General features: G+C 39.0%; 1 protein-coding gene across 4 annotated transcripts in view; it reads right to left on the reverse strand.

The window, feature by feature from the left end:
* HOMER1 (homer scaffold protein 1) overlaps positions 1–13,929 on the reverse strand; it is a 163,433-nt gene that overhangs the window by 85,861 nt on the left and 63,643 nt on the right. For all 4 annotated transcript variants that reach the window (XM_060418526.1, XM_060418525.1, XM_004010210.5 and 1 more), the window contains exon 2: positions 3,708–3,864. In XM_060418526.1, coding sequence (XP_060274509.1) covers positions 3,708–3,864 — 157 coding nt within the window. The remainder of the gene's footprint in view (positions 1–3,707; positions 3,865–13,929) is intronic.

A 13,929-nucleotide genomic window follows, 5' to 3' on the forward strand; every position in this document is an offset into this window, starting at 1 on the left:
GTGATGCCATCCAACCATCTCATCCTCTGTCATCCCCTTCTCCTCCTGCCCTCAATCTTTCCCAACATCAGGATCTTGTCAAATGAGTCAGTTCTTCACATCAGGTGGCCAAAGTATTGGAGTTGCAGCTTCAGCAGTAGTCCTTCCAATGAATATTCAGGACTGATTTCCTTTAGGACGGACTGGTTGGATCTCCTTGCAGTCCAAGGGACTCTCAAGAGAGAGTTCAAAACCATCAATTCTTTGGCAATCAGCTTTCTTTAGAGTCCAACTTTCACATCCATACATGACTACTGGAAAAACCATAGCTTTGACTGGACGGACCTTGGTAGGCAATGTAATGTCTCTGCTTTTTAATAAGCTGTCTAGGTTGGTCATAGCTTTTTATCCAAGGAGCAGGTGTCTTTTAATTTCATGGCTGCAGTCACCATCTGCAGATATTTTGGAGGCCAAAAAAAGAAAGTCTGTCACTATTTCCATTGCTTCCCCATCTGTTTGCCATGAAGTGATGGGACCAGATGCCATGATATTAGTTTTCTGAATGTTGAGTTTTATGTCAACTTTTTCACTCTCCTCTTTCATCAACAGGCTCTTTAGTTCTTCTTTGCTTTCTACCATAAGGGTGGTGTCATCTGCATATCCGAGGTTATTGATATTTCTCCCAGCAATCTTGATTCCAGCTTGTGCTTCATCTAGCCTGGCATTTGGCATGATATACTCTGCATATAAGTTAAAAAAGCAGGGTGTCAGTATACAACCTTGATGTACTCCTTTCCAGATTTGCAGCTAGTCTGTTGTTCCATGTCCAGTTCTAACTGTTGTTTCCTGATCTGCATACAGATTTCTGAGGAGGCAGGTCAGGTGGTCTGGTATTCCCATCTCTTGAAGAATTTTCCACAGTTTGTGGTGATCCACACAGTCAAAGGCTTTGGCATAGTCAATAAAGCAGAAGCAGATGTTTTTCTGGAACTCTCTTGCTTTTTGGATGACCCAACAGATGTTGGCAATTTAATCTCTGGTTCCTCTGCCTTTTCTAAAACCAGCTTGAACATCTGGAAGTTCACAGTTCATGTACTGTTGAAGTCTGGCTTGGAGAATTTTGAGCATTACTTTGCTAGTGTGTGAGATGAGTGCAACTGTGCGGTAGTTTGAGCATTCTTTGGCATTGCCTTTCTTAGGGATTGGGATGAAAACTGACCTTTTCCAGTCCTGTGGCCACTGCTGGGTTTTCCAAATTTGCTGGCATCTTGAGTACAGCACTTTCACAGCATCATCTTTCAGGATTTGAAATAGCTCAACTGGAAGTCCATCACCTCCACTAGCTTTGTTCGTAGTGATGCTTCCTAAGGCCCACCTGACTTCGCATTCCAGGATGTCTGGCTCTAGGTGAGTGATCACACCATGGTGATTATCTAGGTTGTGATGATCTTTTTTGTATAGTTCTTCTGTGTATTCTTGCCACCTCTTCTTAATATCTTCTGCTTCTGTTAGGTCCATACCATTTCTGTCCTTTATTGTGCCCATCTTTGCATGAAATATTCCCTTGGTATCTGTAAATGTCTTGAAGAGATCTCTAGCCTTCCTCATTCTATTGTTTTGTTAATAGCATCAGTTTAAAAAATAACTGATAATGCAAAATGTGATAGAAAACATAACTCTGGTCTAGCAGGTAGATTTTGTTAAATGAAACAAACCAAAAAAAAAAAAAATCCTTTTTCACTGAGTTATATAAGAGCCTCATAATTACAAGCTGCAAAGTATATTCAAAAATGGAAATGACAGAAGCAATAGTTCATACTGCTGCAGAAAGAAAAACACATGAGGATTATTTAATCACAATGGACTTGGGCCTACTATACTTTTATATACCATTTAACTGCCCTCTCTAATAACCATATCTCATCTGTTGTTTGGGCCAAGAGACAAACATGAGTTACACAGAACTGAACGTTCAAGTCAGGGAAAAGAAATGCTTTAACATTCTAGGGTCTGAGATTATAATATCTGTTAATCTCACTAAACAGTTACAAAATGTTGCAAAATTATTCATTAAAGGAAAGGTCACAGAAATTAATTGCTGCTATTTCCCAAGTCCTATAAATCCTAAGTAAAAATGAAAAGAGGACCAATTATTCAAATAAATACATGGTAGTTACTTACATACAAGACAACGTGCAAACAGCCCCTGAGGTCCTAATTCCAGTTAAGGAAATAAGGGATGAGCACACAGACAAAACAGACTGAAAAGCTGAGCATTAAATTAAACTATCTTGTATTCCCTCAAACCACTACACAACATGTAATTAAAAGCCTAATAAAACTCATAGTAACAATAGCAGTGTTTGTATAGTGATTACTATATATACATTAAGTGTCTTTGCCTAAATTAATTTATTTAATCTTCACAATAATCCTATGGTGTAATGATGTAGTTTTTTATATTAATTCTTTTCTTACAGATGAGAAAACTGAGACCTGAAGACACTAAATACCTTGTTCTAGGTCACATGGTTAGGAAGTATTAAAGCAAATATTCAAACCAGATGTTCCTGCTCCAGATTCTGTGGTCTTAACTCTACACTGCACTGCAAAAACTTCCTAGGAATGGAAAGGTCTTACGACATCAGGAAAGCTTGAAGGAGAAGGATGGAGGCCTCATCTTTTTACGAACTATATCCAGGAATTAGTGTCTGGTATTTATCTACATCTACTACTCAAAATTCACTGAGGAAAACCTGGAATTTCTCCCTTTTGGAAGGGTACACTATCCATCAGGCACTGAGCTAACCAGGTGCTTTGCAGATACTAACTCAATCCTTACAACCACTATTGCAGTGAAGACAATGAAACGGAGAGAAGTTAACACACAATTTGTCCCAAATCAAAAACTTAGTAGATGGTAGATTTGAGATACAAACCCAGGCAGTCCATGCTCTTAAACATTTTACTATCTGCCTCTCCTAAAAAATAAAAAGAGGTCTTGTCCATACATTTCTCTTCTGAATAATAGATGTTGACTTTATTGTTGAATACTGAATTTAATATAGAAAGACTTCCTATGATTGAGGAATTCTGAACTGCCATTAGATTATATAAGTATATCTAAAAAGAAGTCTACCCTCATTAGATTATATGCTCAAGAGTAGAAACTATGTCTATTCCAAGCACTTAGCACAGTGCCCAACAGAACAGACATGCAATGAGTACTTATCAAATATACTGAAATCACATTTGTAGAATATTTTAGCATGTAACTCAATATATGCCTGCACGCACGCATGAGTGCCCAGTCGTGTCTGACTCTTTGCGACCCCAGGGACTGTAGCCCACCAGGCTCCTCTGTCTATGGGATTTCCCAGCAAGAATACTGGAGAGGATTGCCATTTCCTCCTCCAGGGGATTTTCCTGACCAGGGAGGGATCAAACCCATGTTGCCTGTGTCTCTTGCACTGTGGGTGGATTCCTTACCACTGAGCCGTGGGGGAAGCCCTCAACTCAATATATATATAAGGCAGTTAATCAAAGTAATTTAGTGGGTGGAAAAGTTGCTACCCTAAAATTGATCGATTTTGTTTTTTAAAAGGTAGGTTTTAAAAACTGAAAAGAAAATGTTTTATTTTACTGTAGATAAAAATCTTCTGAATAAAACTAAAGTGAATACTGTATAAAGCAAAAGAGCAAGGTTATTTAAAGTAAATGGAACTTACCTTTGAGCCGTCTAAACTGATTATCCTATACACGTTTCTTGTGCTGTCATAGAAATAAGACACAGTAACCGCATGCTTGCTGGTGGGCACCCAGTTCTTCTTTGTGTTTGGGTCGATCTGGAAGACATGAGCTCGAGTGCTGAAGATGGGTTGTTCCCTGCAGGGGAGAAAACAAAATGACAGGCTGAAACCAGCCAATTTGATTCCACTGGACAAGAGAACACGAAAGCTGTGAGGGTGATTCCTCTTAACCAAAAACTCCCACATCCTTGAAAATATAAGAAACTTTCCTTTAGGTCTGAATACTCTGGAAGTGTGCAACCATACGCTTCTTTAAAACAATTACAGTCAATCCTTATTATTTGAAGATTCTGTATCCAAGATTTTGCCTACTCCATAGAGTGCATCTATAACCACAAAATCCTTACTTGTGGTAGTTTCTTGATCTTTTCCAGTAACCTCACATGCTCCTCCTGAGGCTGATCAAGGCCATACCCAGCCTTCTTGTCTCAGCTCTCATACTATAAACAAGTATCCTTTCTGCAGCCTATTCAGCACCATGGACTTTGCATCTTCATGCTTTCTGTTGGTACTTGCACTGTTTCAAATGGCCCCCAAGCACAGTGCTGAGTGCTGTCCGTTCTTAGGTACAGGCAGACTGTGATGTGCCTCACGGAGAAAAAATGTTATATAAGCTTTGTTCAGGCGTGAGTGCTTTTGGCCACGGGTTAATGGTAATGAATCAATAATATATATTAAACAGGGTGTCTTTAAATAGAAACATAATCATTAAAGTAAAATTTAAAAAAAGGAAACATAATCAAACAAGGCTATTGATTGGCTGATGAAAATGTGACCTGAGGCTCACAGGAATCTAACCGTGTCTCCCGTAGGACGATGGCTCAATATCACTAATTCAGTGTTTGTGGTGCCTTTGTAGAACAAAACCACTATAAATAGAACTGATGATGTGCTATTAAAATACAAGTATCTTATATGTGGCTATCACTAAGCCAAAAGTTTTTACCCATTTAAAATTACCTAATTCTGGGGAGGAATTTACTGGGAAAGTTTACACTCAATATAATCTCTACTACACTGAAAAATACAAGGAAAACAAAGTAATCCATCATCACAGTATCTTTTACCTAGATCAAGTAAGGCCTTAAATAGAGGTTTTTATAATTATAATTTCAAGAACCAAAACTATCCAAAAATATATATTCAAAATATGATCATTACAGAGTTCTTTTACAGTCTGAAAAAACAAGCATAAAAAAAATCTGCATGTAATAGAACCATTATAAAGCAAAATTTTCCAAGTTCTCAGTAAAAATTCTCTTGTAACAAGCATTGGCCAAAATTTTGGGGGAGTCCAATTGTTTCTTTCATTTACATAACACTTTTCTTTCCTGAAACAGCTTAACGTCCTAAAGTGAATTTTAACTGGTACTATGTAAAGTTAAAATTAAGCATGTTTAAATTTTTTCATTTTAAAGTTTTTTTAAAATTCCAATTTTAAATTTAAAGACGTGAAAAGAGAGGATGGAAAACAGTGAAATTAGAAAACAGGCAAGGCAAATTTTGGTCTTTGGCAAAATGACTCTTCAGATTAGTAATAATGGGCTGGGTGTTACATATGCCTCCTGTGATTTACTTTAGCCCTTAGAGAGCTGTTATGAAAGGGAGGTACCTTTCCTGTATGTAGCCAGGCTCTTCCCAGTTTTATTTCTGGAAACCTCTACAACAACAGTTCTCATGAAAGAATCACTTCTGAAAGGAAGTGAGTGATACATTTTATGCCTCTCCCTAAAAAAATGAAGCAGGAAGTCATGACTTCTGGCTCAACTGCCATTATACACAGGTTCATTTGAGAAATAATTATGAATGATCTGGCAACGCGCTATACCCGCTGAAGTCTTCCAAACTAGGAGTAGGTCTTCCTCACTCCCTTTCCCATCCTCAAAATCTGTGACTTTCACAGCAAGGCTTGTGCTACATTTGGGTTGCCGTCCAGCAGTCCTGCAACCTCTGATTTTCTTTTCTCATCTTGTAATTAAAGTTTAGAGAATGCTACTAGTTTTGATTCATAGAGAAATTCATTCACACAGAATTCTATTTATTAAGTCACATAAAGAAGGGAAATAGGCCACTTGTTCTTACTGACTTGATAATTCTTTTAGGGGTATTTTTCTAGATAGTGTAGGCTGATATAAGCATGTTTTCTAATACACGTATTTTCCAAAAATGTAAAACTGTGAAGACGATGATATTGCTTTTGCAAGCCTTATATGACTAATCATCAAATCCTTATTCAACAGAAATGCAGTTTGAGTCCAATAAATACTTTCACACTATATTAATTCACACAGTGCAATTAATCTACACAATTATTCCACTCAATTTAATCCCATTCCGAATAAAAGCCTTTAGGGTAAACCAGCTATTTTTACAAGCAAATGACATCTGACATCAACTAAACACACTGCTTTCTTCAATTCTTCTCTGATTTCTTAAAGAAAGTTATAGTTCAAGATTTCTGTGGTCAAAAGCCTAGCCATCATTATCTGGATGATAAAGACTAGGAAAATAAGTTTATAGCTGATAAACAGTGAAGAGAAAGAATTTCAAGAAGTAATGCGGGTGATACCACATGTATCAGGGCATACAAATAGGTGATACACACTTTTAGTGAGTATCTACCACATGCATAAAACAGAGAGAGAGAGAGATGGTCTTTGCCTTTGACATGTTCAACCTGGTGTGGGAAGACAGATATGTTAAACAAATAAAATACTCTTCAGCATGATAGAGACTCTGAAAATAAGTGGGTAAGGGCTACTATGCCTAAGAAGAGCCTGAAATCATGGCACAGTATCTCAGCTTGTGTAGCATGACCCTCAGTGAGTGTGAGTAACTTTGAAGAATGAGGCTAGAGATAGAGAAGTCAGTTCATGAGGGTACCTGCTGGGAACTACTGAGACATGTAAATAGGGAACAGCTTTGCATTTTAGAACAGGAAATTCAGTAGCACCGAAGACAGCGGGTTGGCAGAAGCAGAAGATATTTAGAAGAGTGGCAAGAATACACAGAAGAACTACACAAAAAAGATCTTCACGACCCAGATAATCACAATGGTGTGATCACTTACCTAGAGCCAGACATCCTGGAATGCGAAGTCAAGTGGGCCTTAGGAAGCATCACTACGAACAAAGCTAGTGGAGGTGATGGACTTCCAGTTGAGCTATTTCAAATCCTGAAAGATGATGCTGTGAAAGTGCTGTACTCAAGATGCCAGCAAATTTGGAAAACCTAGCAGTGGCCACAGGACTGGAAAAGGTCAGTTTTCATCCCAATCCCTAAGAAAGGCAATGCCAAAGAATGTGCAAACTACTGCACAATTGCACTCATCTCACACACTAGCAAAGTAATGCTCAAAATTCCCTAAGCCAGACTTCAACAGTACATGAACTGTGAACTTCCAGATGTTCAAGCTGGTTTTAGAAAAGGCAGAGGAACCAGAGATCAAATTGCCAACATCTGTTGGATCATCCAAAAAGCAAGAGAGTTCCAGAAAAAGATCTATTTCTGCTTTATTGACTATGCCAAAGCCTTTGATTGTGTGGATCACCACAAACTGTGGAAAATTCTTCAAGAGATGGGAATACCAGACCACCTGACCTGCCTCCTCAGAAATCTGTATGCAGGTCAAGAAGCAACAGTTAGAACTGGACATGGAACAACAGACTGGTTGCAAATCAGGAACGGAATACATCAAAGTTGTATACTGACACCCTGCTTATTTAACTTATATGCAGAGTACATCATGCGAAATGCCAGGCTAGATGAAGCACAAGATGGAATCAAGATTGCTGGGAGAAATACCTCAGATATGCAGATGACACCACCCTTATGGCAGAAAGCGAAGAAGAACTAAAGAGCCTGTTGATGTAAGAGGAGAGTGAAAAAGTTGACTTAAAACTCAACATTCAGAAAACTAAGATCATGGCATCTGGTCCAATCACTTCATGGCAAACAGATGGGAAAGCAATGGAAATAGTGACAGACTTTCTTTGGGGGGGCCTCCAAAATCACTGCAGATGATGACTGCAGCCATGAAATTAAAAGACACCTGCTCCTTGGATAAAAAGCTATGACCAACCTAGACAGCTTATTAAAAAGCAGAGACATTACGTTGCCTACCAAGGTCCGTCCAGTCAAAGCTATGGTTTTTCCAATAGTCATGTATGGCTGTGAGAGTTGGACTATAAAGAAAGCTGATCGCCAAAGAATTGATGCTTTTGAACTGTGGTGTTGGAGAAGACTCTTGAGAGTTCCTTGGAATGCAAGGAGATCCAACCAGTTCATCCTAAAGGAAACCAGTCCTGAATATTGGAAGGACTACTGCTGAAGATGAAACTTCAATACTTTGGCCACCTGATGTGAAGAACTGACTCATTTGAAAAGACCCTGATGTTGGGAAAGTTTGAGGGCATGAGGAGAATGGGACGACAGAGGATGAGATGGTTGGATGGCATCACCGACATGAGTCTGAGTAATCTCCGGGAGCTGGTGATGGACAGGGAGGCCTGGAATGCTGCAGTCCATGGGTTCACAAAGAGTCAGACAGGACTGAACTACTGAACTGAACTGAACTGAACATTGGACACAGGGATGCTAGTCAGAACCTTACAAAGGATCCCAAGTATTAAAAAAAAAATAATAAAAAGGATAGGAATTTAGGGAGTGGAATGAAGACATGAAAAGGGATTAAAGGTAAGTTAAGAAAGTAGAAACAGTTTGATTAAGTAACAGTTTGGAAGTAGGGCAGTGGTTCATCAAACTGGGGAGAGCTGTCTCTAAGGGGACATTTCTCAAAGCCTGGAGACATTTTGTACAGTTACAGCTGAGGAAGACTGCTACTGGCTTCTAATGGGAAGAAGCCAGGGATGTTGCTAAATATTGATAATGCACAGGACAGCCCCCTACAACAAAAAACTCTCCAGCCAAAAATGTCAACAGTGCCAAGGTTAAGAAATTGTCCCCTGGGTTCCTGGTCTGGGTAACTGAAAAGAAGACAGTGCCACTAGGCAAGATGGTAAACAGAAAATACAGTCAGGAACTGGGGGTTGGTTGATGAGGCAAAGATGAGCTCTCAGTTTGGACCAAGTTCAAACGTGTACAGAGTTTGCATGTAAAACTATCAGGAAGGGAACTTAAAATGTTACTTTCAGGCTCAACAGAGAAAACCAGGCTGGAGTGAAAAGTTTTGAGAACCGTTAAGAGAGATTATCACTAGTCTATTTAAGACACATATCAATATTAAGCACGTGGATACATTTCATTTTAGAGAAAAGCTGCAGACAGCAGTAGAGAAGCTATACCTGAAATTTCAAAGCTCTTATCTCTTAAAGGATCTGAAAAGCACTTGACACAGATTATCCCAAGTGCTCAAGTGGTAATACTTTTTCAAATAAACTGGATGGCACTTGTAAATAAAGGTTAGACACACTATTTCCTTAATAACAATTCACACAAAACCAACTGCATCAAATACCAGCATTTTCCAAAGTATGGTCTATGGAACAAGTCCTAGCACTGAGTGTTCCATGTTTAAATAAGCACTGCAAACACTGTGTGTGTTCCACTCTGAAACATTTATAAAGCATGTTAATATAAAGTTCTGAGAAGTCCTGCAGTAAAGAAATCCATTTAACCCTGAATAATCAACCCAGCATGCAGCAAAGTGATCTAACCCCAGAATTCTTCATGGAGCACAGTAACATCTCATAGGACTTAGATTATAACTACAATATGAGAATGGAAAGATAAACTTTGGGGTAAATACATCTCACCGAAAGCCAATTAATATATTCTACCATCTTTATTGACATTACTGTTACCAGAATACACATATATAGCATAACACAAAATCGAGGCCTTTAGTCTTTACTACAGTATGATTTGTTAAACAGATATAAACACCACAGAGTAACTCTCCTAAGAAATTAAATATTAATCTAAAAATCAACTTTAAAAGCAAATAAGTTTTGGCAGGGAATGCTTTAAATGAGCTTAGAGAAACAAAACTAAACACAGACACAGAGAGAGACACAGACACACATTTTAATCTTAGAGAATCGTCTGCTGCGTAATTTCTTCCATCAATAGTTCACGACCCGTTAAAAGAGGTTACTTGAGTATTTTCCGGAAGGTCATAAAATAATTCTAAAAGTTGGTATAATATGTATTATAGAATTCTGAAGATCCTGGGCTTCCCTGATGGCTCAGGGGTAAAGAATCCGCCTGCCAATGCAGGAGACGTGAGTTTGCTATCTGGTTGGGGAGGATCGCACAGGCCGTGGAGCAGCCAACCCATGCACCACAGCTCTTGAGCCTGCGCTCTCGAGTCCAGGAGCCACAACTGCTGAGCTCGTGCGCTGCCGTTCCTGAAGCCCGCGGGCCCAGAGCCTGTGATCCAGGACAAGAGAACCCATGGCGATGAGACGCCCTCCCGCTGCAGCCACAACTGGAGAAAAGCTCACAGAGCAAAGACGACCAGGCACAGCCAAGAATAGGTAAATAAAAAGCTTAAAAAAAGAATTCTGAATGTCGTCATCATGGGCTAAAATTCTGTAAAGTACTACATACAGGAATGAACTCTACAATTTGATATGGATGTCGAAAACTAGAGGAATGTAAGGACTAGATGGCCCTGAGGACAAGGGAGTAAAATCGGAATTTTGTTTCAGAAATCAAGTTTATTGAAACTCATAAAAATTAACATAAACAACTATTGCATTTAACTCTTAGGCATCTATCTGTATGATAGGAAAGGAAGATCATGGAAAAACTGAAGCAAAACAAAAACACTGTTTGCCAAGAGAAATAAAAGCTCTAGATCCAGGAGTAAAACAAAAGGCTAACATTTGTCATTTGGATAGCTTTAGCTGAAAAGAAAAATCAACCATGATTTTTTTAAAAAAATTACTACTGAAGTTTATACTACTGCAAATATTAAGTGATTGCCCAATGGACTTTTGTTCTAAGGAAGTGTAAAAGTATGGGTCCAATAAATACAACCAAGCTCACGGGAATAGAGAGTAATTATACATTTCCTAGTCTTCTTTTAATACCTAGCTTACAAATATCCTTTCCAGAAATGTAAGTACAATTACATATTGTAGCAAAGTGGACATAAAGAAAGTTATGATTTCAAACAGTTCCCAGACTTTCTACTTAATTTTCCAAAAGAAGGTAGCCTGGCAGAGATATAAGAAACAAGTTAGATGATACCTTCCATGAAGAGTTTGACATCACAGACACTGCTGGCTAACTATCCACCAACTGTTCCTCCTGGTTCTTCCCAGCGCCCCCCAGATGGTGCTCCCTACGCTCCTCCACACGTCTGTGAGCTTCACTAAGAGCATCAATGCAATGCCATCCTCCTTGCCAGAAGTCTGCTTAGGAATAAACCTCTGAAGTAGTTCTGGATAATGAGATAACCAGGGAAGATTTGCTGGAAGTTTCTGGGTACACCCACAAAAAGATACACACCTCAGAAGGGATGTTCTCTTGAATAACATTGCATTTGCGGTGACACCCAGCCTTGGAGAGTCATTTTAGGACCTTGAGGGCAGCTAGTGCTGTGCTAAGTCGCTCAGTAGTGTCTGACTCTTTGTGACCCTGAGGGATGTAGCCCGGCAGGGTCCTCTGTCCATGGGATTCTCCAGGCAAGAGTACTGGAGTGGGTTGCCATTTCCTTCTCTAGGGCATCTTCCAGACCCAGGGCTCGAACTCACACCTCTTGTGTTTCCTGCATTGGCAGGTGGGTTCTTTACCATGAGTGCCACCCGGAAGCCTGAGGGCAGCTAACCTGAGAAGAAAGCCAACATTGTGAAATAGAGTAGATGGAAAAACCAAGAATCTGGCTCCTTGATTATGTCATTGACTCAATGAATCAGCCTCCAGGCTTTTTATGTGATAAAAGAAGCTTCCTAGTTATTCCAGGCAATTGTCATTTAAAAAATTACACAAATGGTAATTGAAGAAAGAGGTTTACATATAGTAAACTCTGAAGCAATATGCTCCCCCATAAAATGTGACTGGTGGTCTTCCAGTTCTCCTGGCTGTCTAGCTACACACTGGTCATTCATTAACTTTGCAACACAGACCCACAGTACACACAATTACATTTTTAGGGCCCCATTTAATACTGTAGAGGTAATCAATGGAAGCATTTATAGGACGGACTGAGATGGGTGGGAGAAATATGGAAATCATAAAAGTTCATTATTAATTGACTTTCTGCTATAAGGATTTAGTATCGAAATCTTTTAATCAAGAAATAGCAGTATAACAGCAGAGTAGAGTTACATAGGCCACTGCCAAGAGAAATAAAAATCAGAATTTGTAAAAGCAGCTGCCCTTGGGGATGAAGGAAGAGATGAGAAAGGAAACTAGTACTCATCTTTAGAAACTTTTAAGTGCTATTTAACTTTTAAAACCTGTAACGTACTGGGCTAACAGACCTTCTTAAGTGGAGGAAGCTACACTTACATCTCAGTTAACACTAAGGGTTCACTATTGAAGACCGCCAAAGGATCACAGAATAAGTGACAGTTTTTAGCTTGGAACTCAACCAACAGTACATGTATGAAAGCATTCTTATTATTCATAAAGAGAATAAAGGAAGAGTGGGAGAGGAGCAGAAATCCAAAGGGGCCTGACTATGGGTCTGAGAGTGTTGAAGGAATGCCCACTTCCCTCATTCATTGGGAGTAAATGCACCAGAAGTAAGACAAAGAACATTCCATCTTTAGCTAGATTTTTGGAATTCGAAATGGAACGAAAAGCTGTACAATACTTACTAAGGCCAAAAGGATATGGGCAAGGAGTTGTTGGACGCTAATGACTATTCAACTTCAAATGTAATGCCTGAAGAATTGAGTTTCAGCACAGTATGTCTTCAGACAAGCTGGAGCTCAAGCACTGGAATTTCCTCAGAAGCACTGTCCTATACTAGTTAATAATATAAACTGAAATTCCACTGGGTTTTCAGGTAATTGGTTTAAATCCCCAACTCCACCACCCAGTTCTACTCCCCACAACACAATGCCTCTAAGAGAAATCTTACTGCTAAAAGAGCTATGTTGACGTTGCTCAAAGATTACGACTGCATAGTACCAACTATGTGTTTCTATTATCATGTTATGTAGCAGGTGATTACTTATCCATTTTTAATTTTCTTTAAAAAACAAGCACCGCAGACTTCCTCTGAAGTAAAGCAGTTTATTCTAATGGCTGCCTGCACACAGTTGCACCACAACAGCGCCACCTAGTGATGCACCCGAAACAAGGCCGGTGTGTTGTTTTTTTTTTACAGGGCTTCCCTGGCGGCTCAGATGGTAAAGCTAAAGCGTCTGCCTGCAATGAGGAAGACCTGGGTTCGATCCCTGGGTCGGGAAGATCCCCTGGAGAAGGAGATGGCAACCCACTCCAGTATTCGTGCCTGGAGAATCCCATGGACAGAGGAGCCTGGTGGGCTACAGTCCACGGGGTCGCAAAGAGTCGGACACGACCGAGTGACTTCACTTTCACGTGTTTTTTTAAACTTCCAAGTTTACTACACAGCAAATATAAAATTGTAAAGGACATTGATATAACATGAGTATACTGACTTAAAATGTGGCACCAATGACTACAAAACGGCTTTTCGGGAAGAATTTGTTTTTTAAAGTGTATGATCTGAATTCCTTGGTCTTTGAACTGGTTAAGTACACATTCAAATAAAAGATTTTTTAAGAAAATCATTGTTATCATAAAAATTGTGCATCAGAAACATTTTCGTGACATAAAGTATTTGATTTAATTAGCATATCTAAAGAAACTATAATCAAATAAAGTAACATTTTCAATTAAGAGTTTAAGATTACTAAATTATAAAATTATACTTCAACAGTAATAACATTGTTTTATACTCATACACCACTATCATTTTAAGAGGTTTTGTTTTTAATCAATCTCAGCCCTTAAGCCACAGCACTAGTTATTAAGAGATTATAGTACTTATTTTCCTTGGGCACTTCAACCAGTAGCTACATTTAAAAGATCAAAAGTATATGCTCAAATTCATAGGAAAGAGCGAATAAACCCACTCAATCTATATATTTAAGCAACAGCTTCAGTACTCAAAGAACCTTGCTATTTATTAAATAACTTC

This window comes from Ovis aries, chromosome 7 (genome assembly GCF_016772045.2).
Source record: "Ovis aries strain OAR_USU_Benz2616 breed Rambouillet chromosome 7, ARS-UI_Ramb_v3.0, whole genome shotgun sequence".
NCBI lineage: Eukaryota > Metazoa > Chordata > Mammalia > Artiodactyla > Bovidae > Ovis > Ovis aries.